The sequence below is a fragment of the Eumetopias jubatus genome, unplaced genomic scaffold, assembly GCF_037043125.1.
Source record: "Eumetopias jubatus isolate StellerSeaLion01/CBP00866 unplaced genomic scaffold, mEumJub1_p1.0 scaffold_2, whole genome shotgun sequence".
NCBI classification, from domain to species: Eukaryota; Metazoa; Chordata; class Mammalia; order Carnivora; family Otariidae; genus Eumetopias; species Eumetopias jubatus.
This window is the reverse complement of record NW_028274808.1, coordinates 184,397,715-184,424,370: the sequence shown is the minus strand read 5'-3', so window position 1 is coordinate 184,424,370 and position 26,656 is coordinate 184,397,715. Positions and strand designations below refer to the sequence as shown.

The window sequence follows — 26,656 nt, the reverse complement described above, 5'->3', positions numbered from 1 at the left end:
AGTGGCCGCTACCAGTTAGTGGCAATTCTCTAAAGTACCTTTTGCTTTCTCACTAGTGTTCCACTCTTTCCACATCAGCCAGGTCAGATTATGCCACTTCTTTGCTCAGAACACTCTAATGACATACCATCTCACTGTGCATGCAGTCCAAAGTCCTTACTGTGGCCCACAAGACCCTACCTGATCTCGTCCCCACATCCCACTCACTCCTGATCATTCAAATCTAGCTTGGCCTCCTTGTTGTTCCCTGTACATGTCAAAAATGCTTTTACTTGCTGCTTCCCCTGCCCGGAATGCTTAGCTTATATATTCTCAACGTTTGCTCCCTTTCTCTTGTAAATCTTGTCTCAAATGTCACTTTATCAGTGAGGGCTGCCTTGACCATTCTACATAAAATAGCATCTTCTGACAATCTTGGCTCTCACCCTGATTTCTTTTTCTTTATGTCATCCACCAATACCTGATATATATACATGTCTGCACGTGTTTATTGACTGCCCCCTCCCAGAGACTTTCTGTGCTTGGTTCATTTCTATACCCCGGCAGCCAGGGCCATGCCTGATACTTGGTAGCTCTCTGTAAATATTTGTTGACTTAATAAGTGAATGTGTGATGACTTCATTAGGATGCATATGGTAAAATTAAGGCAAAACAAAGAAACTCACTTGGATGTTTCAGTCCACTGGTTTTAACTAAATGCAAATTTCAAATCTCCAGCTGAAAAGCCGGTTCCTCTCTTAATTTTGACACAGTACTTTAGACTGTTTCCATTTTCGTGGAGAACAACCAGGTACTTGCACAAACCCTGAGAAGCCCTACAGGCATTTGGCACCATGCGTTCCTTTCTTCTTTGCCAGAGGGAAACCTTTTTCTACTCCGCATTTCCACTCCCACACTCTTTCATGTGATGGAAGCTACGAGACCAGACTAGGTTACTGGTAAGGTCTCTTTTTGCTCTAAAATGTGCACCCTATGCATTTCTGTTCCTTCCATTCCACTTTGTATGCACTTCAGAGAAGACATTGTTCCTTTTTGCCTCATCTGTATTGTTCATCTGCTCATAACTTGTAGATGAGGCTGTTGTACATGATTTGGAAGACTGGTCTTGACCATGTCTTTCAAATATGAGCTGATGGTGACTGCAGAGGCTGCTAATTTAGGAATATGATTTAGGTAGTGTGAATGATGCAGTTATTGTTCAGGTGAGGGCTCTACTTGAGGCTATCAGTTTTCATCTGTAGAGCTCTGTGGAGTTTAGAGCTCCAAAAGCCATTAAAGATAGCTTCTCTCCCGTTAGTCAAGTACATTTCCTAAGGTGATTTTACAATTAGTTTCCAAAGCGCTGTTGACAGGAAACAAGGGAACACGGCTTTTTCTATAAACATTTCTCACCAGAATTTTTCAGACTCATTCTTGGCATAGGATTTTAGTCCCACTTTTGCCTAAAATCAATACAGTTAAATTTGTCTGGGTCTGTTAAGATTATGTGTGTGTGTGTGTGTGTGTGTGTGTGTGTGTGTTATTTTTCTCTCTCTTTTTAATTCACGTAGGGTGGAAGAAAAGGGATTTTGTGGTTAGAATGACAGAATGTTTGTGTTAACTACATTTCCAGCAAAGAATAGAACAAAAACAAAAGCCCCTCTTTGGAGTAAAGTTTGTTTAGAACTGGAATTAACCTGTCTTGAACATGATAAATGCCATACTTTTCAAAGGCTTGTTATAGAATTGATTTCTTTCCATATGGTTCTGGTGGTTTAATTTGATTGGCATAGCAAAATATTGCTATTTGATGTGGGAAAGTTATTTTTAATGCACAGGACTGTAGGTGTAAATTTTATTTGTGCTAATGATACTGAATAAACTGCATTTATGTGTTGAGTTTATTTCTGGTTACTGTACTACTACATAATTTGTCCAGTGTTCAGACATGGATTTAAATCTTTATGCAGCTGGGAATTAGCTAGTCACATTGTATTTGCTTCGGCATGTGAAAATGACCCTGCTAAAGAAAGGAAGCTATTTCAGGGTTTTCTTTTCTTTTTAAGTAAAAAGTTATTTCCATAGAAGCCTGATAATGAAGGGTAACTTAACTCTTTACCTAAGTCTGTTTAAATGGTAGTCTGTTTGATTTTCCATTCAACTGTCACCTATGCTTAACGAAAGACATGACATGTTTTTTCTTATTTTTCCTTTAAACAAATTAACATATTATTTTTAGACTTTTAAGGATGAAATTTAAAAAGATTAAATAGAGTTGGCTTTTACCACATTACAAAGTTATTATTTCCGATATTTACCTTGAAAACTATAATTTTTAATAAATCATCATCAGGTACTCAAACCCATAAAATGGCTGCTGGGTTAATGTGGTTTTGGTAATACCAAGCACATTATTTTTACATATACTAAAATGGTCTTAACATTTAGCAGACAATGAGACTGTTTGATCAAGTTTGTGCAACTTCCATGACAATTAACAGTTAATTTAGGCAGAACTTCAATTTAGTTTCCAGAGTCTATTCTACTTCTTACGCTAATTGTTGCCCAGCTCCAGGGGAATTAAGGCCATGAATGCTTTAGTATTCATCTACTTTAACTTTGTGATGAAGTCCTCATAAAATAAACAACTATGATTCATGAGTAGAGTAAGTTTTTGCCTTAGCTTATTTTATTACTATTTTGCCCTATGGGTTTGACTATGTATGCCTAATTTGACGCCAAATCATGAATAGAGATTAAATTCATTGGAAACTTTCAATCTTGAAGAATTAAGTATTTGTAGGTAGTAACACACCAATATTCACTCCAGCTGATTTTCATCAGGAATGACAATTTAGGGACGCCTGGGTGGCTCAGTCGTTAAGCGTCTGCCTTCGGCTCAGGTCATGATCCCAGGGTCCTGGGATTGAGCCCCGCATCCGGCTCCCTGCTCAGCGGGAGGCCTTCCTCTCCCTCTCCCACTCCCCCCTGCTTGTGTTCGCTCTCTCGCTGTGTCTCTGTCAAATAAATAAATAAAATCTTTAAAAAAAAAAAGGAATGACAATTTACTCAAGGACATCAATAATAAATATCTACTTAATGTTTGGATGGTACTGGGGTGCATGTAGGTACCTGGAACTTGTCTTCAAGGAGCATGAAATGGAACTGATGAGGTAATTAATGCTTAGGTATATGAAAAGTCACTTAGTGACATAGTAATGCAAACTAACAAACTATATCTTAATTGCCAAATATGGAATATAGCAGACATCACAGATACCCTGAGTAAATATATTACTAAAACTTGAGTAATCAAACCTGAGTAAATTTATACTGCTTCCTCTCACCTTTTTATATTACATTCTTTGGAATAAGGTGGTTTGTTCCACATAAATAAGCAAGGGCAGTAAACAATACCAGGTAACGTTTATTGAATAGCTCCTATGTGCTGGGCACAGGTGTATTACTTATCTGAGCCCCCCAAATCCCATGAAATAGGCCCTATAATCCTCATTTCACAGATGAAGAAACTGAGGCCAGAATAACATGCTGATGTCCACATAGCTGCTAGGTACCAGCTGTACCACCAATGGCCATACCACTAGGCCATTCTGCCTCTCCAGGACCCTGGTTCTGAGGTGCACCAGAGAGAGGAGTCTGACCACGGAGAGCTAGCTTCTCACTGCAAATTTACTTTTACAGGGCTCCAATTAGTACACAGAAAGAGCTCATTTACTAAACGGGCTCAGAGTAATTGGCTAATGGGCTTTTGGTGAGTAGTGTCCTCCGGAGGGCTGTTTCCACAGCCTGATGCATTGGGCAGTCAAGCCTGAGGTTGTTTATCCCGCTCCAGGACAGCACAGCCCAGCACGCTAATGCTGCTGGAAAATGGTTCCCTGTTGAAAACTCAAATTGGAGCAACAGAGCCTGGCTCTAGCTCTCAGAAGGCCCAGCAAAGAGGTCCTGGATATCCTTGCCAACTCAAAGAATTGGGGTTGGGGGAAAATGGTTCTCGTCTTTCATATATGGGTTAAAACGATGAGGACCTGGGTCTGGATTTTTCCTCTGGACCATAGGCTCTGAAAGAAACCTGATGTGTGGTGAAGAATGCAAGGGGTCATGTCATTGACTTATGGCTATGTGGTTCTGCTTGCCATGGCTCTTGGATCTGCCCCACAGGGGAAATGGTGACAGGTATACCCCAGCTTATACAGCTGATACAGCTTACTGCTGGCACCTCTTTGCGCCCCATTTGCTTCAGCTGTAAAATGGAGACAACAATGCCCACTGGATGTGGTTGTGGTGAGGAATCAACTGGGTTGATAAATATAAAGTTCTTGGAAGAGAACCTGGGTTCAACACACATTAGCTGTCATCATTACTGTCCTGCTACTATTATTATGTGTGTCAGATTATATAGTAGAAAGAAAATGGGATTTAGAAAGGGTTTAAGTTCTAGTTCTTCCCTCTACTACTTGTAGGAGCTTGAACAAGTCAGTTGGCCTCTCTGCTCAGGGCTCCCATCTGAGATGGGGCTAGCCCTCATATGGTTGTTTAAAGCACTAATAAAATCATATCTGTCAATTTCATTTGTAAACTGTAAAGTCCCTTGTTCATTATTATTATTATGAATGCCCCAAACATGATCCTTCTATTGAATTCTCTCTCTTATTAACACAACAGACACAGCTATAAATATGGGAGTCATATTAAACTCTTCCTCCCAATTACTTGGCTATAAGATTTGATTCTTCATATCTCTAGTATCTGGTCCCTCCTTATCCCACTGCAATTTCCTTAAATATAAGGCTCCAGCAGCCTCCTAACTGGCCTCCCTGACTCCAGTCTCCAGTCTGCTGGAAGATTGTTCTAAAATGCAAACTCAGTCTTCTTATTCCCCTTCTTAAAACTGGTTTCTCATTGCCTTCAGCATCAAATTCCAATTTATTAGCATATGGCAAGGAAGGTCTCCCAGGACATGGCTTTTTACACACTTTTTACACACTTCCTCAGGGTTACTCTTGCCCTTTTGCCTTTATCAATGCTTGTGTCATATCAAATTAGATATAGTTCTCAGAACATGTCCTTGTCTTTTTCTTGTGCTTTCTGGCCCTTTCTTCCTCATTATCTTCTCTCTGCCCTTTAAGATTATTCTAGCATTATCTACACTAAAGAAGATCTGATGTCTCCTTTCCTCAGTACCCTTGCTGAATCAGGAGTTTCTCTTCTGTGCCCCATGACATGCAGTATTTGTTCTGATTACATTGTTTCATAACTACTCCCTTATGTATCTTTTTTCTTTATAAGACAGAGGAACCCTTTGGGATTTTGATCTCATCCTACTTGTCTCTGTATTTTTTGGTGGCTCGGAAAAGAAAAAGTTGACTGAACGAAAGAATAAATATTATATTCAATATAATATTATAAAAATATCCAATAAAAATAAGATGATGTAGTTGTCCTTCCAGAATCATTTCCAAGTTGCTAATCCACTCCACTCTACAAGAGGTTTAGAAAGGAGACCATATTTGAGATGTATTATCACATGCGTGACCTTGGGCAAATGACACAGCCTCCCTAAGTCTCATTTTTCTCTGCTTTAAGATTAGAATAATAAGAGTATCTATCTTGTTGTTGCAAAGGGCAAATGAAATATGCATATAAAACTCTTAAGTGCTTGGTATCCAGTAAACATGCAGCAAATGTGAATTACTACTGTCTTATTAGCTTCAAAATAGGAGTAAATTCACCCCATCTTTCATTCAAGAAAGTTGTTCTTCAAGGTAGTCAATGAAAAATTGCGTGGGAGAGGTGGTATGTAGCTTTTCTGAACCTCAATGAAGTAGCTCATAAAAGAGTGGATTTATTAAAATCCAAACAAAGTCAATGTTTATCAAGAAAAATAATGGTGTTCAAAGAATATAGAGCTCTACCATAAGCCGGAGGAAAAACAAAAATCTGTTGATTCCATTCTCTCTTTGAATGATGGTTTTGTCTGTCTATAGTTCATAGTAAAACAAAAGGTTTCCAATTCCCTACTCTCTCTCCCTTTCTCCTGACACTTCTTAGTAATATTTTTGTCTTTTTAATACTCAAACCGGAAAAGACTAACAGATATATGATAGACAGTGAGGTCAAATAAAAAGAGACACTGGTTGGACCTGCACCTGTCAGTGACATGCTCAGTGTCAGGATACCTGTCCAGAATTCCTTTGACACTTCATCTGCTATGGCCACCTACATGGCTGTGATCAACAGTCTTTCAAAGCATAGGTTGGACAGAGACAAAAATGGCTAATCTCTACCTCCTATGCAGGGGTTTCAGGAAATGACTTAGAAGAGGGCAAAATAGGGTCTTGGAAAGAGCATGGACTTTGGAGGCAGACTGCTGGGTCTTCATCCTTTCTCTGTCACCTGTTCTCTTGCTCAACTTGAACACACTTAACTTTCTCTGAACTTCATTTTCTTTATCCAAATAATGGGCATAACAACATCAGTCTTGAAGGGTTGCTGTGAACAACATGGTGTTTAGCAATATATCAAAGCTGTCCCTTTTTCTGTGTGCCTGGGAAGTATCAGGTGCTATCTTTGTAATCCTCTGCTGTTCTCCTTGAATCTGAAAAGCCTTGAAAGATAATGCCCTGGCTTGTACTGTGATTCATTGTTGAGAGCCTGGAGATAAAAACAGTTTAGGGACACTGTTGATTATAGTAAGTAAATGTTCCTCTGCCTTCCTCCCTCCCTTCCCCTCTCCCTCTTTGCCTTCTCTCTCCTTTATTCCTCCCCGCCTCTCCCTCACTCTCTCCCTTCTGTTCCTCTCTTTTGTTCCCTCAGCGCACTTGTCAAATAACAACCTGTGGTAAAAAAAAAGCTCATCTTCTTGCATATTACTGATGGCATCATCAGTACCTCTAGGAAGCAGCAGTTACTTTTGTTCTTATGTCTCTAGGTCTACATGTAATTTCATAGTCAAAGTCTTTATTTCATCTACTATTATTGGTCCTACATTCTTGAAGGCCGAGTCTGATATAATCCTTCTCTGATATAATCCAGAGTCTCTTTTGATGCAAGACCATAGGTTCAAGGAGTATAAGAGGATCTTAGCAGTAAGACTCAGCCACTCCATCACACTGCATAATGATTAGGCTAAGCTATCTTATGTAAAATCTACTTCTAAATCCCAAGATATACCACTGTGCGCTGTTTTGGGGTAGAGAAATAAAAGAGGTCCAAATTTTATGTAGACCCTTAGTTTGGAGAGAACCTTAGAAGGATTCTAGTGCCAATAGACCTATAAAGATCTTCGGTTCTAAACCCATCACTGGATCATATGAACAATCTCAGAGACATATGTCTTATTAATGCATAAGCTGGTTAGAGGCAAGGATAGAAACAGAACTCATGGCGCCAAACTGTATCACAATGCTCATAGTCTTGAGACCGGCCATTAATATTGACATGTGGGCAGAGTTCCAACACTGATATGGCTCATACCTTCTCTTACTTAACTAGCTAGTGAATTATTAAACTTTCAAGTTTTGATTCAGATGTCTATTTCCCTGGAAAGCTGTACCTGAAGTTCCCAGGAGAGTTAAGTCACCCCATTTTTTTTTTGTCCCTCTAGTGTCTTTTTGTATTTCCAAATCAGTTCTTTTTGAGTCTGTCTTCCCAATGAGACCATCAACTCCTGAGGGCAGAAACTATGTGCTGTTTATCGCTGAATCACTGCACCTAGTTTGGAGTCTATACATAGTCTACATAATTGCTGCTCAGTGAATATTTGTTGAGTGAATAATGAACAAACTGTGCTTCTCAAATATTTGGACTGGATGTAGAGTCACAGAGCTCACTGTGTGAGGGGAAACTGTTCATGCCCCTTCCACCCCGGCCACTGCTGATGAATGAAGCCCAACCTAAATTCACATCAAAGGCTCTCCTGTCTTTGCAGGGCTGCATGATTGAGCCGCTGCTATTCCTTTCAGGCATCCTGGAAGGTTCTATATGCAATAATGTTGGAGTCCCTAAAATTTAGGAGGAGAGACATTTCATGGCCCTCATGCTGAGGTCTATAAGGAGTTCTATTTTCTGACTAAGTATTGATCACAGCTTACAAAATACTGCAAACCTATATAATTAAAAAGAATGAGACCAGTCATTGGTGGGCAGTGCATAGCTAAGTGTAAGAGAAGACAAATTCTTCAGGTGCCTGCGATTTTATAATTGTACTTGCTTGGGAAGCTTATTAAAGCTTTTTGCAGGTGCAATGTTTCATCACAGAGTAGTGAACCTTTGAAAGATATGCATAATAAACAGAGTTTGAAATATGTTTTTATTCCAGGCCATATGGTCCTGTCTGGAGCTTTCCTGGATCTTTGGGTCAGTTCATTGTTGAAAGATGGGCTTGCAAGGATCTACCTCTCAGAGCAGTTGTCAGAGCCCTATCACAACGAACCCGCTTTTGCATGATTATTTATTTTATGTGAAACGAGCCCAGCCTTGCTCAGGAGCTGAAATGTGCTGAGCAAAGTCTCTTCCCTGAACAGCTTGTGGCCACATCACCAAGCAGTGTCCTTCCTTGTCCTTAAAAAGCAGACTAATGAGACTTGTACAATAGGCCAGGACAGGCAGTCTGGGTGAGGTGTACCCACCTGGGCTTGAACTTGGTGCCAGCAATATGAAAACTTACACAATAGCAGTTTAAAGAGATGCCATTGTTCCTTCCTCTCAACCCTCTGTTACTCACTTTCCTGTATCTTCTGACTCTAGGCCATTATAGTGACCACTGTATGCAAACACTTCAAGAGTTTTTGTGGTGTTATTGTGGTGAGGATAATGCTAATGCTTTCTTACTCTCCTTTTGTCATTAGCAAAAGGTGGCATTGAATCCTCTGACAATGGCTTTTTGAGGGGCATTTAATATTATATATATATATGTGTATATATATATATATGAATTCTAGTAACTGATGAGAGACATGGTCCTTGTGATCACATAGAAATATTCTAGAGTGCAAAATAAGCAGTGATTTGATCAGGTTGGAAGAAGATATTTCTTTCTCTTTATTTGGACAAGAGGAATTTGGAATTGAATTTTGTTACTGTGGTCAAGAAGATAATCTTGCCTTCTTGAGGACCACTTTTTCTCTGTTCTTCTATTGGTGACATTATATTCAGTATTCTGTATACATTTGTAGCATTTATTCATTTAAGCAATATTCTGCTAAACACCTACCCTTCACCAGGATAAGATCCATGTGCTTAATGTACTCATGGAGCTTAGAATCTGGAGTGGAAGAAAATGAACAAATAGTTCCATGTCTTATTGATATTACAAAAGGGAAGTTAAGGGTGTTGAGTGAATGTGCAAATCAGAGAAACTATATGGGGACTTTTTTACTTGACTACTTGACCTTGAGGATAAGGTCTACATCAGATTTTCCTCTTCTCTATGAGAATCACTGTGCCTAAAACAATAACTTGCATTTAGTAGATGCTTAGTGAAGTGTTTTGTGGATGTAAGGGAGGAATTAAAGAAGCTAAGAAGGAAGTATTAATATTAGTCTCTATGTTCAGGATTCGGTTTGACAAATTATAGTTCTAAAGCCCTAAATCAGTTTCAGAGCAAAACTATGCATTTTTTGTTGCTGTTCTCACAGGCAGTTATACTACTTTTATTCAGCCACACCGCTTATTTTTCCACTTCTAGAGCCATAGAACCTAGAACTTAGCCTTTCACCTGTGTATAGAAAAGCGGGACTCTGATGTTTCTATCTGGGCCACCAGGAACTTTCTTAGAGGGCTATAGTTATTAGAGATAGACTATTTCTATATATGGAAGATCAATATTCTTATGGACTAAAAAAATGATAGTTATTCCAAAGTGCCTGCCTCAGGCCTACAGATAAAGTCCTAAGATGGGAGATGTTTTCTCCTGGGGCTCTACTCTGGTGCCCTGGGGGATTTCTGGGGCCAAGAGCCACCATTCAAGCTCATACTGTGTCCGGGAGAGTGGAGTGACATTGCTCAAGAGGGTTGAGAGCTCCCAGAGTTCTCAAGAAGGGAAAACACTCCAGAGGACTATGCCAGACATGCAACTAAGGGCCAAATAAAGAGTTATTTGAGAAATATTAGGAATCAGAGGTGAAGTGCGCTAGCAGCAGCTGAGATGGTGGAGAAGCTTTTGGGGAATGTCAGAGAGTAAGAGGCTAACGGAAAGTGATGAGGAATCTCAGGTCCAAATGGATGGAGGCTTGGAATCATCAGGTCGGGACTGGAAGCAGAGGCTGGATAGGGACAGCCAACAGCGTAGTAACAGGGTTTCAGGTGTTGGGAATGGATTTTATAATCAATACCCATTGAATCTTGGTTGTTCATAGCATCTTCAAGATGCTATTCTAATATCCAGATGATAATAGTGCAACCAGAGTCTTACTAAGAGCATATTAAGAGGACTCCCTTTTTTCCCTTCATTTGTTCATTTGTTCCTTCCTTCCTTCCTTCCTTCCTCTCTTCCTTCCGTATCTTGTTCCCTCCCTCTCTTCTTCATTCCTTTAACAAGTGTTTATTTAGCATCTACTATGTGCCAAGTACTGTTCTCAGGATTGGGCATATTGAAGATAATAGATGTCCCTTTTTCTCATGGGATTTTCAGTCTTCTGGAGAAGATAGACAATAAAAAATAAGTAAATACATGAATAAGACATTTTCATGTAATGAGAAGGGCCACAGAGAAGATACATACAGGATAATATGTGAGACAATGGGGTGGTTGGGAATAAAACTTTAAGTTGGAGCATCAGAAAAGATAACTTATGGAGATGAATTTAAATTAAGACCCACTGGCAATAAAGAGCCATAAAGTGAGGACCTAGAGGAGTGATCCAGGCAGAATGAAAGTCAGGGTAAAGGTCATGAAATGGAAAAGAGCTCAGCACATTTCAAGACGAGAAAGAAGCCCAGTGTGTCTGGACAATGGAGGTAGAAGACAGCAAGGAGAAGGCAGAAAGGAGCCAGGCAGAGGCCAGATCATACAGAGCCTTAAAGGTCATATAAGGATGTCAAATTTTGCACTAAGTAAGATAGAAAACCATTGAGTGGGGAAGTTAAGCAGGGAAGGACATAAATTAAACTGGTTTTTCAAAAATTTACACTCTCTGGCTATATTGTGTATAGGAGTTGTGGCAGGTGACCAGTAAGGAAGCTACGGTGGTAGTGTAGAGGGATAGAGAGGTGGATGGAGGCAGAGCCAGTTACAGACTGGCAGTGGGAGAAAATACAGCAAAAGGAGAATCAAGCATGACCTCTAGGTGCCTGGTGTCAAGAATTAGATGGTGCCATTTGCTAGGATTGGAAAAGCTGGGTGGGGGGCAGTTTTGAGGAATGGGTTAAAAATCAAGAGTTCTACTTTTTACATGTTACACTGTATTTATTTAAATTGATTTAAAATCGGTTTTTAAAATTTCAAAATTAGAATGCACAAAAGTAAAATGTACCATTTTAACCATTTTCAGGTGTACAGGTGAGTGGCACTAAGTAAGTACATTCATGTTGTGCAACCATCACCTGCATCCATCTCTAGAACTTTTTCATCTTCCCCAAACTAAAACTGTGCCCATTAAACAATAACTCCCCCTTGCCTCCTCCCCTCCGTCCCTGGTGACTACTATTCTACTTTGTCTCTGTGAATTTGACATTGTACGTACCTCCTATAAATGGAATCATGCAATATGTGTCTTCCATGTTTACTTTATTTCACTTAGCATAATGCCTTCAAGGTTCATCCATATTGTAGAATGTATCAGAACTTCATTCTTTTGTTAATACCAAATAATATTCCATTGTAGGAATATAGCACATTTCGTTTAACCATTCATCCAGTGATGGACATTGGGTTATTTCCATCTTTTGGCTATTGTGAATAATGCTGATTTGAACATTAGTGTACAAATATATATGTTAAAGTTTAAATGTCATTTTGACTGAAAGGGGAGAAGTCAATTAGTCAATTATATAGAGATTTTGCAGGTAAGGGAGATGCAGGAGCTGGAGATAGAAATTTTGGAGTCACCATGCGATATTTGACAAGAGGACCCATGATCTAAATTGGGTCATGGCCCTCCATTCTCTTCAGAAGTTTAGTGAGCTAGGCTGAATCACATGGCATAGTTGTTTGTTTTTTTTTTGCCCGGTAGAGACAGGTTAGAGTTCGTCTAAAGCCCAGAGTCAAAACAAACTAAAAGCCCACAATTTTTCCTAAATTCATCTTAGGATCTCTGAACTTATCCTTCTAATAGGATAAAAACCAACAGCACTATTTCACACCCTAGGAAATAGGACCAGAGCAGCAGATAACAGGGGAGGGTGCCTCCCCACCACCCCCCCACCCCCCACGCCCCCACCCCCCCACCCTCCGCTCCCTACCTGCTTCTGTCCTGAGCCTAAGCAAGTCAATAAGCTATGGGCCTGTTGCCAAATAGGAAAAAGAGAGGCGCTGAACAAAGTATGTGCCTTGGCAAAGTGTGTTCCAAGGGGAGAGAATCCATACTATCTTAACCACTTTGACTTCGAGAGTGCATGAAAGAGAGACCCCTACCCATGTAGGTCATAGCTTCATAACCTGATCCTCTTTAAAACTATCATCCCAGCAAAACCTGCACCAATTGCTGTCCACTAAATTGAGTGCTATTTTTTTTTCAGTGAGGGCAAGTTTTTTGGTTTTGATCCTGAATCTTTCCTGGAGTGATAGAAGGGGATTTTGAAAGGGGTGGAGAAGACTTGAGAATTTTCCTTACACTATAAGCACTAGACTTTTGCTCTTAGGATATTGATGTTACAGGTGCTTATCTACCTCCACCTACTTTATGCTCTCCACATGGTCTGGTTATGTTCCCATAGTGGCTTTGACCCTTGCGTATCACCCACAGTCTTAGATTTATAATCTTTCCCTGCTATTCTGATAGAAGCATTGTGGGCTTTGGAGTCAGACAGCCTTAGTGTTCATTTCCAAATTCTCCCTCTTCAGCTGTGTGACTTTGGTCAAATTATGTCCACAGAAAGTGTCATTTGTGGTTGTATCAGGTTAAGGATATAGAATATTTCTGGTCCTCCTCCTCATTCCTTTTCCAGCTTATTTTTAAATGTTGGAATACCATAAGGCTTGCACCAACCACTTGTTTTCTTATTCTCTAAATTGTGTTTGACAACCATGATTTCAATTACCTCCACTATTTGATGACTCCAAAATTCTCATTTCCATCTCAGACTCTACTTTGAGTTTTTTCAACTCTTCATTTGGAAATAAAAAAGAGAAACCTAAAGTCATCAAAACCAAAGCTTGATTCATTATCTTCTCTGCCTTTCCTCCAAAACTTGTCTTTGCCCAGTATTCCCGGACTCAGAGACTGATAATGATATCCATTAAATCGTGTTCTTTGCTACCTTATCTCCTTTGCCACTGATCTCCAGTGAATTGTTCAATCCAGCTGATTTTACCTGAATATCTATTTAATCCATCTGATTCTCTCTTGTCTTCCCTTACACCAGCCCAGACCAAGCTCCCATCATCTCCCTCATGCTTTACTGCAGTCACTCCTAAATATGCTCTTGGATTCCATTCTTGCTACACTCACATTTATTCTCCACAGAGGTCACAGTAATCTTCTAAAAATGCAAATTAGCTAAAGTCACTCCCTTGCTTAAACTCCCTCAATGACTTTTAATGTGGTTGGGATAAAGATCAAAATCCTTAAAATCTTTATAAGGACCTGTGTGTCCCCTGCCTTATGGCTCTCTCCACTATTCTTTTTTTTTCCCCCCTCAGCTTTTTTGAGATATAATTAAAATATAACATTGTGTAAGTTTAAGCTGTACAGTGTGTTGATTTGATACATTTATATATTGTGAAATGATTTCCCCTTGTAGCATTAGCTAACACCCTCCATCACCCTCACATAGCCATTTATTTTTTTGTGGTGAGACGATTTAAAATATACTCTCTTAGCAACTTTCAAGTCCATAATACAGTATAATTATCAAACTAATAACTATAAATACCATATAGTATGTTAGATCCCCCCAAATTATTCATCTTACAACTGAAAATTTGTACCCTTTGAATAACCTCTCCCCATTTCCCCCTGCCCCAGCCTTTGGTAACCACCATTCTACTCTCTATTTCTATGAATTCTTAATAAGTCTTTATGATCCATTGAACCACCACCTTCTTGGAGTTCCTTAAATATGCTGTGAACTTTCCCACACCTGATCTTTCACATATGTGGTTCATTTTTCTTGGGTTGCTCTTGTCCTTGTTCATCTAGTGAAGTGGATACCTGTCATGTTTTCTGGCTGCCTAGCCCTTGTTGAACACCCCAGCTACATTTGAGGAATGTCCAGATTTAAGAGTTTTGTTTAGCCCAGGTAGAGAAGGACATTCCTCAGGTTTTGTCAGAGCAAGGGCACACACCTGTGATTTAGTCTCTGCCCATCAGGCTTGTCCATGTGAGAAGATAATCTGAAAGTGAACAGCTTGGGGAAGGCAGAACCTAGGGTGCTGGTGAGGATAGCAGCACGGGTATCCAGCTTTTGAGAATGACTGGTCGTCATGTCCAGCTTCTGGTGCAGAAGTAGTGGCTTCTCTGCTTGCAGGAAGGTTGGGTCTTGGCAGCAATGCACTGCAGGACTTAGTGCCCGTTGGGTCAGTAGCAGTTCAGGAAGCTTCTTCCACCCACCAGTTCTGAGTTGTGTTTTTGGGCACTGGTCCTGAGATCTTCGTTTGAGCCTACTTCTCCAACTTGACCCTTTTAAGGTTCATCAATCAAGGTCAGTTTCTGTTACTTAAATTACGAGAGAACCCTGGCTGATGGCAGTAGATAACCCCAATGAATGCTGAGCTCTCAGCTCTAGTTTGCTCCAGGAAACTGCTCCATTCCCCCTGTTCTCCTGCCCTTGCCAACTGAGCTGGATCTTCCCACCACAGCACATGTCAGGCAGGACTCAGTAGAGTGTTGTGGCTCAGCCTGCAGCCTCTGTGGTTATCTTGCTTGGGTTCCAACCCCAACTCTCTCACTTACTTGCTGTATGAATTTTGTAAATCTTACCTCACCTCTCCGTGCATCAGTTCCCTTATCTGTAAAAAGGGGACAATGATAATGTCTATCTCATAGGTCTCTGGTAAAGAGGAAATGAGTTAATGTGTACACAAAATGCTTGAATCAGTACCTAAATGCTCAATAAATGTGAGCTGATACGTTGTTCTCTCTCACAGTTCCCATGTCTTTCCTTCCATAATACTCTTCACAGATTGCAGTTAAAGGCTTACAGGGTGGTAATTGGATTAAGATATGTCTTCCACATGCACTGTTAAGCTCTAAAAAAGAGGGATTGTTTATTTTGCTCTCCATTATATTCCCAGTTGCTAGCACAATATATATTTATTTAATAAGTGTAGGGTGGCTGTTGTAGGATCCCAGAAACCCTGAGTGATGCGGTCCCCACCTCCCAGCACACCGAGGCCGGGAGGCTTCAGCAGCACCCGGTGTTCCCGGCAGCCTCCCCCAAAGGTCCTTGTCTTTAGTGATTTATTTTTCATGACCCACAACTGACCCTTTCCCACAGAGCACAAACCCTGGCCCAGATGCTGCTCTTTCCCTTGATGCCCTGATTTCTCTGGTTCTCAGCACTGAGCATTTTTTGCTGACTCTACACCCTCTGAAAGCTGTTTGAAGCCAGATGGGAGGCAGAGATAAAACAGGTTTCATTCATCACCTTTCCAGACTCAGAGAGAAGTAACAACAACAACTGTACCAACAAGTAGAATATGTTGTGTTTACTATAAACTTGGCATTATTCATAGAGCTTTATATGTATTAATTTGTTTAATACCCCAATCCTAGCAAAAAGATACTGTTGCCTGCATTTTACAGAAGGGGAAAGTAAGTCCCAGAAGGAAAGTAAGGGGAGGATGGAAGAGGGAAAGGGGGAAGGAAGGACTTCTGGTAGAAGAGAGTTTCTTTTTTTTTTTAAGATTTTATTTATTTATTTGAGAGAGAATGAGTGGGGGGAGGGGCAAAGGGAGAAGCAGGCTCCCTGCTGAAAGGGGAACCAGATCCAGGGCTCGATCCCAGGACTCTGGGATCATGACCTGAGCCGAAGGCAGACACCTAACTGACTGAGCTACCTGGGCGCCACTAGAAGAGAGTTTCACTTGCTTAGAACTTTGGTTTTCATAAGAACTTCTCTATTTCACAGAGGTAACTGTGAAAGTAATATTGATGGAGACATTATAGAAGGTGACACTGAATGTGTACCTATCCTCAGATCAGCTCTATAACTAAATAAAAATATATTTTTTATACCTTTCAACTGCTTGCTATTTGCAGGTTTTTTTCCTCCCAAATCTAATGTAAGTAATATGAACAATACAGATAATTAAGAAATCTTTACAGCTTATTTCTGGTTAATTGGCATTTTCCTATAAAATATTTAAAACTTAGCCTTTGGTTTTCAGATTCTCTTTTCAGAGAGTCATAGGTTTTGCTACTAGGAGTTCCCATGTGCAGGTGGGGCCTCCTGTGTTGGGATTATTTGGGCATTTTCACAGATGCTGTCCAGCCACTGATATTCACCTGGAGTTGGGGTGGGGGGCCTAGTGTGCATTTTCTATGTTTAGATCTTCCTGATGTTGTTCTATTTTATTTTATTTATTTTTTCCAAAGAAAGGGAAAGAGAGTGTGCCAGTTCCATTGCAGGCACTCTTACCCGGCTAAACTGTCCTCCAACTGTAGTGCTCTGTGCAATTCAACTAAGCTCAGAGAAACACATTTGCAAGGTTGGTGAGGGCAATTGCCAGAAAATCTGCTTCAAACTGTGTCCTGGGAAGGATTTCTCTCTTTGGCCTTGAGAAAAGATTCTCACAAGCCCTCAGCAAAACCAGGTGGGTGGTTTGGGACTTGGAACCCAGTTGACAACTACTCTACAAGAACATGTATGGTGCATGATCTGTGGCTGCTGTAACAAATGACTACAAACTTGGTGGCTTAAGACAACAGACATTTATTCTCTCACAGTCCTGGAAGCCAGAAATCCAAAATTAAGGTGCCAGTAGGATTGGTTCCTTCTGGAGGCTCTGAGGATCTGTGCCGTGCTTGTCCACCAATTTCTGGTGGCTGTCTTGGCATTCCTTGGCTTCCAGACCTAGCACTCCAATCTCTGCCTGTGTCTTCACATTGCCTTATTCCCTGTGTGTCTTCTCCCCTTCTCTTCTCTTCTAAGGACATTGGTCATTGTGTTTAGGACTCACCATTATCCAGGATGATCTCATCTTGAGATCTTTTTTTTTTTTTAAGTTTTATTTATTTAACTAATCCCCACACTCAATGTGGGGCTCCAACCCATGACCTGGAGATCAAGAGTCGCATGTTTTTCTGACCAAGGCAGCCAGGCATCCCTCTCATCTCAAGATCATTATGTATTTGCATAGTCCCTTTTTCCAAATCAGGTCACATTCCCAGGTTTTGGGTGGATAGATCTTTATGGGGAGCCACCAATCATCCAGTTACACATGGTGAATTCGAAAGATGTCTCATGATCCACTGGGGTAAGGTGAGGCTTTGATTAAATGGCAGATGACAGGCATTTGGCACTTCTGAGCTTGCAGGATTCCCACCTTGGTCTCTCTGTGGCCCCTATTTCTGAAAGGTGGTGTGGCCTGGTCTGCACATTGCTGTGTCTCTTGGCATAGGGCTTCTCTGGCTATGAGTGTTGAGGGGCGAGGGAATCATCTACATTTATAACCTCAAGAGGGATGCCTCTGTTCAAAAAAGCGTAGTGGACTGTTAGAGCTTATCCTTGGCTTAGTAGTCTCAAACTTGACTAAGTATAACAATCACTCAGGTTGTTTATTAAAAACAGAAATTCTCAGATCTCAACCTAGTTTCTAAGAGCTGCCATAACAAAATGCCACAGACAGGGTGGCTTAAACAACAGTAATTTATTTTCTCATAGTTCTGGAAGCTGGAAGTGTAAGATTGAGGTGTCAGCAACTTTGATTTCTCCTGAGGTTTCTCTTTTTGGCTTTCAGATAACCACTTTCTCACTGTGTCCTCATTGGTCTTTCTTCTGTGCATACATACGTCTCCTGACTTCTCTCTTCTTAGAAGGACACCAGTCCCATTGGATTAGGGCCCACCCTAGTAACTTCATTTTAACTTAATCACCTCTTTGAAGACTTAATGTCCACATAAGGTCATAGGCTGAGGTACTAGGGGCTGGGGCTTCAACATCTGGATTTTGAGGGGACATAATTTAGCTTATAACACAACTCAAAAGATTCTGATTTTAGTAGGTTTGGGGTGGGGTTATCAAGCTTTTTTTTAGCTATGCCCTAGGTAATTCCAAGTGGTTCAGGTGGTCAGAGCCAACACTTTGAGAAACAGTGCCCTGCTGGATTAGTAATCATACTGATGTTTGCTTTGGCTCTATGTTTTTTCATCAGCTGGGTTCTTCTATACACCCCATATTCAGCAGTAAGTTAATGCAAATAGAAAATACTCCGTGACCTTTGCAGACACTCCCCAAGACTGCTCTGCAACTTCTGTCTTTGTCTTTGATCTGTTCCCATTTTATTTCAATGACTTTGAATCTGAGCTTGTTTTGCATCCTGCCTTTTGGACTTGTTATGACATTGACTTAGCCACATACCACTTAAGGGTTTTGACTCAGACCCATTCTATTAGTGTTTTCCATACCTGGGATCAGATTTGCTGCTCACAAAGTAAATCCCAGGATGCACCCACTCAACTGACATCTCACAAGTTTGAGAGCTTGGACATCTGAAACTCAGTGTTGTAGAGGTCTCTGAACTGCTTCCTGGGACTCGGAGGCAGGAAGCCAGGCAGTGACTTTGAGATGTCACCCTGGAGAAAAGAAAGGAGTTTGTTAACTGATGTAAAGAGCGCTGTCCTCAGATTTATGCAGTCTGTGCCTCTCCCTTTGTCCTTACACTTTCTTGGACTTAAGTTTGTCCTTCTGACTCCTCTTCCCCTTTTACATTGTCCCAGATGCTCATTGAAACCCAGTTTTGACTTCATCAAAATATCTGGGTTGGTAGGGAGAGGGCGCATCAAACTGTATTTTTACTTTGGATTCTGTATTCTCCCAAGGGGTGGCCAGAGAGGAAAATGACATGGGCAAGGTATTGTGCTGGAGTCCATGCTATTCCATTTAATCTTTACAGAGCCCTAGAAGCAGATAATAGTGTCTACATTGCACTCATGAGAAACCATAGGCCCCTTCAGCTAGTAAGTGCTGCATCACAGATTCAAACCCAAGTGTTAGTTTCCTTTCCCAAATCTGCCACATCATTTTTTATGGGTTCCTGAACCTTGGAGATATTTCATGTTTATTTCTATGATATAAATATAGTGACATGGATATTTTATAGTCTTTCTGATAGTTCTAATAACAGCTCTTTGTGGGTTTCTGTTGTCTGTTGATTTTGCTGATTTTCTAAGTGTCATTGTTTTCCCATGTCTTTCTGGTTATTTTTCTTTTGTTTCACTTTTTAAAGATTTTATTTATTTATTTATTTGAGAGAGAGAGAGACAGTATGCATGAGCAGGGTGTGGGGGGAGGCAGAGGGAGAGGAAGAAGGAGAAGCAAACTCCCCACTGACTGTGGAGCCTGATGAGACTCAATCCCAGGATGGTAAGATCATGACCTGAGCCAAAGTCAGACTCTTAACTGACTGAGCAACGCAGGTGCCCCTGTTTCTGTTGTCTGTTGATTTTGCTGATTTTCTAATTGTCATTGTTTTCTCATGTCTTTCTGGTTATATTTGATTATGTGCTGATGATTATACTTAAAAATGTTTGTGATAATAGTCGAAGGTTTAGAATATAGGTATCTCCTTTCAGAAAGTATGTGAACGTGCATCTTCCAGGCACTTGGGCGATCCCAATATGGGATCACCTCTATTCAAGATCCAGACTTGATGTTTTCTGAACCACCAGATGACTTGAGACTTTCCACTGACTGCTTTGTTTCTGGCTCACCCTTCCCCTGAGGGATTAGTCTTTGGGGATCTTAGTTTTTTCTGTGTGGGGTCTTGGATTTCCTGCCATGTAGCTCTGGGCTTTGACACTTAACCTCACCCCAGGAAATAGGAAAAGATTTTGATTTCCTAAGATTAGAGAACTCCATGAGGTGAAAGTAGCTGCCATGCCTATCAATCTTCATTTCTTCATTCTGCTTTGGCCTGATAATTCCCTATGAAATTGTCAGCTTTTCATTGTTTTGAAGATTTGCTTTTAAAATTCTATGCAGCATAGAATTTGTTTTCTTACTTGTTTTCATTAGGAAGGCTTGCTCAAATAATGTCGTCTGCCATTACTAGAACATGGAAATCTAGATGCTTCTATTTTTCCTCCTCACTCCTTCCTGGAGCTTTCTCTCTGTCATTTTTCTTCTGTGGGGCTGCTGCCTTTATCACTGTCTGGAACCTTTCCACTGGTTCTCACCATGGCAGCTTGGGTCTGTGGATGAGTTGTTTGTTTGATAGCTGAACTGTTGTGCCACAGTCATGGATGTCTTATATAGTCCTAGTTAATCTTGAAAACAAAGGCTATCTCTGTTTATAAACTATTGGGAAATAAATCCTACTGAAGCCGAGTGCCCAATTTTTAGCCTTTTGTAATGTGACAAACATGGGCATAATCACAGCACTTCATAAATCAGTAATTTGAGAAGATTGTGCACAGTATCATGAAACAATGAGCTTCTAGAAGGTGTGTGTGTGCATGTGTGTGTGTAGTAAAGAATTGGGTTTTGCCCAAATAACGGCTTGGCCTTTGCCCTCAGCTTTTGGGGAGGAAATCTATGTCATACCTGACAGAATGTCCTTGTTGAGGGTGGGGCTAGTAACATCAGAAAGGCCAGCAATGTGACTGAAGGTGGGGGTTTTGGGTGATACAGTATCACTTGACCTGGAGTCTTAGTTCATCCACATGGACAACCAATTAATCAATCATGCCAGTGTAATGAAGTCACAATAAAAACTCTGGACACTGAAGCTCAGGTGAGCTTCTCTGCTTGACAGTGCTCTGTGCATTGTCACATGTCCATCCCAGGACTCCTAGGGGAGGGGATGATTGAAACTTCATGTTTGGAGCCCCTCTGTCGCTGACCTATCCATCTCTTCCTTTGGCTGATGTTAACTTGTATCCCTTGCCATAATAAACCACAACTATGAGTATAACAGGTTTCAGAGAGTTCTGTCAGTTCTTCTAGGAAATTATTGAAACTGAGGGTGGTTTGGGGAACCCCTTGAACTTGTAGTTTTGTCAGAAATGAGGGCGGTCTGATGAAAGACTACTCCCTCAACCTTCTCAGTTTGGCTAAAACTGAGCAGTGTGTGTGTGTGTGGGGTGTGTGTCTGTGTGTGTGTGTGTGTCTGTGTGTGTGTGTGTGTGTGTGTGTGTGTGTGTGTCCATTTAGTTTGGACTAAATGGACACTGGCACAGGGTTCTTCTAATTAGAACAGCCTGAGACTTTGATATATTAGCAAGGCTTAGACATTTTTCTCCTTGCATCTTTATATGCAAACTGCTGACTGTGAGGCCTTTTCCACTGGCCTTTGAGTCCAAAACCAAACTCTGGCTCTGTATGTTTGTCATTTTTATCCCACTGTGTTTTGTACCCATCCAGAGTCCCTGCCAGTCTGTGTTTACTTTGCCTGCAAACTCTGGTTCAAGAAAGAAAGAGAACTCACAGAAGTGATTTTTTCCCTTCTCAGATTTGGGACCTCATAAATCACACTGACAAGAAATGTGATGATGGTCTCTTTGTTCTTGAGATTGGAAGAGGAGAGGCATGCAGGCTCTAGCACAGTTTTGTCGTTTTTCCCGGTGGTAGCACAACGAGAAGGATTCCAGCAGGCCAGCTCCTCAGCCCTAACCACGTAATTCTCTATTTGAATGGTCCTGCAATGAAAACACAGAGACACCCACCAGGATCACTGGGGCGCTTTAGTACCTGCTGCTGAACTCCTGGCAGTTATCAATGAACTTGTCAGCATTTCCCTTTTGTTCCCTTGCAAGCAGGCAAGGGATCGTTTTTATCCCCTGGTTGAGCATGTGAATCAATCCTTTGTGCATGTTCCGTGGGACTGTGCGTGTTTGCAGAAGCTGTCTAGCTTTCTACCCAGCAGGCTTTCATGTTGGGCAGTAGTTCTGCAAATGAGAAAAAAACTATGCAGATTCTCCCATGTCCCCAGACTGAATGCTAGGGCAGTCAAAGGAGATGGCTATTTTCTGACCTGGTACTTGGTTTTGGTTATTTTAATTCTTAGATATATGCCATGCAGAACTTAAGTTAGTTATAAAATTATTTTTAAAAATTGGTATTTTGCACTTGTGGTTGACAGAGAGGGGAGGAGACACAAATGGCAATGTGGACAAGTAGAAGAAGGAGTATCTATACAGGTTTTAATTCCTGCAAAACTTGATGTGCTTGAATGTTATATATTTCATTTTCCAACCATACTTTATTTAAAAAGAGCCAGTCTAGCTTGGCTTAATTCCTGCCTCGAGGCCATTCATAAGGCACTAAGTATAGTACTTTGCATGCCTCCATGCACAAAGGCAGAGGGATTATGTATCAATTAACTGCTCAGGAATCTTTTGTCTATGGAGTATCCATAGTCAAAAAAAAAGAAAAAAAGAAATTCCAAGATGATTCAGAATGTACACATATGTTGTAGTTTATTGTTATAGTTCCTCTAAAAGACCCCCAAAATACAGATTTACAATGAAAAAAGTAGAGTAGATCTTGCTTTGCTAATGATACAAGAGTCATTGTGGTTGAGAATGATCCCTAATATTGTTAAAATTTAGTATATCATATGAATGTTCATTTTCACCCAATTTATTTAGGAATATGTCTATCTTGTAAAGGAAACATGTCTTTTTATTTAATTTCTGCATTGGGAAATAGATATTAGTGCATCCCATATGTAGAATTTACTTGTTCTGGTTTTAAAAGAAAAGCTCAATGCAACAATTCATGCAAGCCCGAGTTTTGTTTTGTTTTTTGCCATACTTGAAATATTAAATTAAAATACTAATTACTAAATATTAATGCTAAAATAATATTTATTAAAATGCTTAAAATACTAAAAGATGAGTTAAATTCCCTGACTAACATGATGGAAATCAGTGTAAAACTACTTAGAAAATTCTCCACATTTTGACATCTTACTATAGCCGTCCATGGATAGGCTTTGGGGTATCCACAAATGAAATCATACAGAATATTGTGTATGTGCATATGTGTATTTGGGGGAGAGATGGCCCATTGCTTTGGCTCTTCAAGGGTTTAAATGCCACTCTGAGTTTAGATGTTGGGCAGAGGGGATGCCATAACATTTTGTGCCTACTCTAAGATATATGTACAACCAGAGCTGTATGTTGATCCTTTCACTTTAGGGTCCTATTTCCAGAATTATAATACATGGCTCAGTTTGGTCATAGGGACACAAGGTAATAGCTGGAGCTGCCTCAGCCTTAGTATTACCACTTCTTTCAACTTACTTACTAGTGGACTTTCCGGATTATCTGGAGGTTGCACTTAGAAGCCGAGCAATGTCTTTTCTTTCTTTTTTTTTTTTAAGAATATTTTATTATTTATTTATTTTTAAATTTTATTTTATTTAAATTCAGTTACTTAACATACAGTGTAATATAAATTTCAGAGGTATAGTTCAGTGATTCATCCATTGCATATAGCACCCAGTGCTCATTACATCATGTGTCCTCCTTAATGCCCAATATGCAGTTACCCCAGCCCCCACCCATTCCCCCTCCAGCAACCCTCAGTTTGTTCCCTATAGTTAAGAGTCTCATGGTTTGTCTCCCTCTCTGCTTTTGTCTTATTTTTCCCTCCCTTCTCTTATGATCCTCTGTTTTGTTTCTTAAATTCCACATATGAGTGAAATCATATAATTGTCTTTCTCTGATTGATTTATTTCTCTTAGCACAATATCCTCTAGTTCCACCACGTCATTGCAAATGGTGAGATTTCATTTTTTTGATGGCTGAGTAATATTCTAGTGTGTGCGTGCGTGTGTGTGTGTGTGTGTGTTTGTGTGTGTGTAGGTATATACCACATCTTTATCCATTCATCTGTCGATGTACATCTGGGCTCTTTCTATAGTTTGGCTATTGTGGATGTTGCTGCTATGAATATTGGGGTGCATGTGCCCCTTCTTTTCACTACATCTGTATCTTTGGGGTAAATACCCAGTAGTGTAATTGCTGGGTCATAGGGTAGCTCTAGTTTTCACTTTTCGAGGAAACTCCACACTGTTTTCCAGAGTGGCTGCACCAGCTTGCATTCCCACCAGCAGTGTAAGAGAGTTCCCCTTTCTCCGCATCCTGGTCAACATTTGTTGTTTCCTGACTTGTTAATTTTAGCCATTCTGACTGGTGTGAGGTGGTACCCTTTGTGGTTTTGATTTGTACTTCCCTGATGCTGAGTGATGCTGAGCATTTTTCTATACATCTGTTGGCCATTTGTATGTCTTCTTTGGAGAAATGTCTGTTCATGTTTTCTGCCCATTTCTTGACTGGATTACTTGTTTTTTGGGTGTGAGTTTGATAAGTTCTTTGTAGATCTTGGATACTAGCCCTTTATCTGATAAGACATTTACAAATATCTTCTCCATTTCTGTAGGTTGTCTTTTGGTTTTGTAGACTGTTCCTTTGCTGCGCAAAAGCTTATTATCTTAATGAAGTAGCAAAAGTTCATTTTTCTTTTGTCTCCCTTGCCTTTGGAGACGTGTCTAGCAAGAAGTTGCTGCAGCTGAGGTCACAGAGGTTGCTGCCTGTGTTCTCCTCTAGGATTTTGATGGATTCCTGTCTCACATTTAGGTCTTTATCTATTTTGAGTTTCTTTTTTTGTATGGTGCAAAAAAAATGGTCCAGTTTTATTCTTCTGCATGTGGCTGTCCAGTTTTCCCAACACCATTTGTTAAAGAGACTTTTTTTCCGTTGGATATTCTTTCCTGTGAGGTCAAAGGGTAGTTGACCATAGAGTTGAGGGTCCATTTCTGGGGTCTCTATTCTGTTCCTTTGATCTATGTGTCTGTTTTTGTGCCAGTACCATACTGTCTTGATGATTACAGCTTTATAATATAGCTTGAAATCTGAATTGTGATGCCACCAGCTTTGGTTTTCTTTTTCAACATTCCTGTGGCTATTTGGGGTCTTTTCATACAAATATTAGGATTATTTGTTCCAGCTCTGTAAAAAAAGTTGATGGTATTTTGATAGGGATTGCATTGAATGTATAGATTGCTCCAGGTAACATAGACTGTTTAACAATATCTGTTCTCTCAATTCATGAGCATGGAATGTTTTTCCATCTCTTTGTGTCTTCCTCAATTTCTTTCATAAGTGTTCTATAGTTTTCAGAGTACAGATCCTTTTCCTCTTTGATGAGGTTTATTCCTAGGTATCTTATGATTTTTGAGGCAATTGTAAATGGGATAGATACCTTAATTTTTCTTTCTTCTGTCTCATTGTTAGTGTATATGATATAACTGATTTCTGTGCATTGATTTTATATCCTGCCACGTTGCTGAATTCCTATATGAGTTGTAGCAATTTTTGAGTGGAGTCTTTTAGGTTTTCCACATAGAGTATCATGTCATCTATGGAGAGTGAGAGCTGAGCAGGGTCTTTAATGAATATAATTCTAGGTACTAGGGAGAAACTGTGTGTATGTGTATTTCTTTGTGTCTGAAAAGTAGTAGATTGAAAAAGATATTTATTGAGTAAATGAATGGATGAATAAAACCTATATCAAAATGAATGAATAATCAAATAATTAGAATGATATGTAAGTTAAGTTCTTGAATGGAACTCCTACTTGATTAAAAGAGAAAATTGGAAAAGAGCATTGCAAGTTTTTTTTCTGTGATTCTCTGTAAGAGAAAGATACCCAACTAGTTGTCAGCAGTTTTTGTATGTTCACAGAAAAACTTCCCAGAGATGATAATTTTCCTCTTTTTTTTTCTTTTCTTTTCTCTCATTTTTTTTCTTTTATTAGCTATCCAGCTTGATAAAGTCAATTGCAAAATATATTGTGCATGGTCTCTTCTGGATAACTCTGAGCGGATCCAAGGGTATAGCAGCTGGTTTGGTCTCTTCCATGTTGATTTTGAGGATCCTTCTAGACCTCGAGTGCCTTACACGTCAGCCAAGGAGTATGCCAAGATCATCCAAAACAATGGCCTAGAAGAACATCCATAAAAGATGGCTGGCCCATGTCTCTTGGAGAAGAGGCCCCTGGTTTTGGAAAAGAAATCTGCTTTGGTGATCCTTTAGACAATCTCAAATTGCCTTTGTAATCATCTCCTACCAGCTGATCCGTGATTATGAAGTCTGAATATGAAATGCCTGGGGATATATTTAATGATGGCCTTTACTCTATTTGCATTTGGATCAACGAGGCTTTAAAAAAAAAAAGAATAGAAAAACACTGAAACTGATTTTTATGTTAAGAAATCAGATAGACTTGAAAACTTCAATTTAAATCCTTAGAATTTTTCTAGAAAAAAATAATGCAAAATTTACAAAGATAGTATGCTCATAGTTTGCAGCCCTAACAGCAGGACCATGTA

At 40.1% G+C, this 26,656-nt stretch overlaps 1 protein-coding gene across 1 annotated transcript in view; it reads left to right on the top strand.

Annotated features, from left to right (window-relative positions):
- LOC114196607 (cytosolic beta-glucosidase-like) overlaps nt 1–26,285 on the top strand; it is a 115,998-nt gene extending 89,713 nt beyond the window's left edge. Inside the window, 1 exon segment of the mRNA XM_088021352.1 lies at nt 26,083–26,285. Within this exon segment, the coding sequence (XP_087877478.1) occupies nt 26,083–26,285 (203 nt within the window).
- Nucleotides 26,286–26,656: the final 371 nt, after the last annotated feature.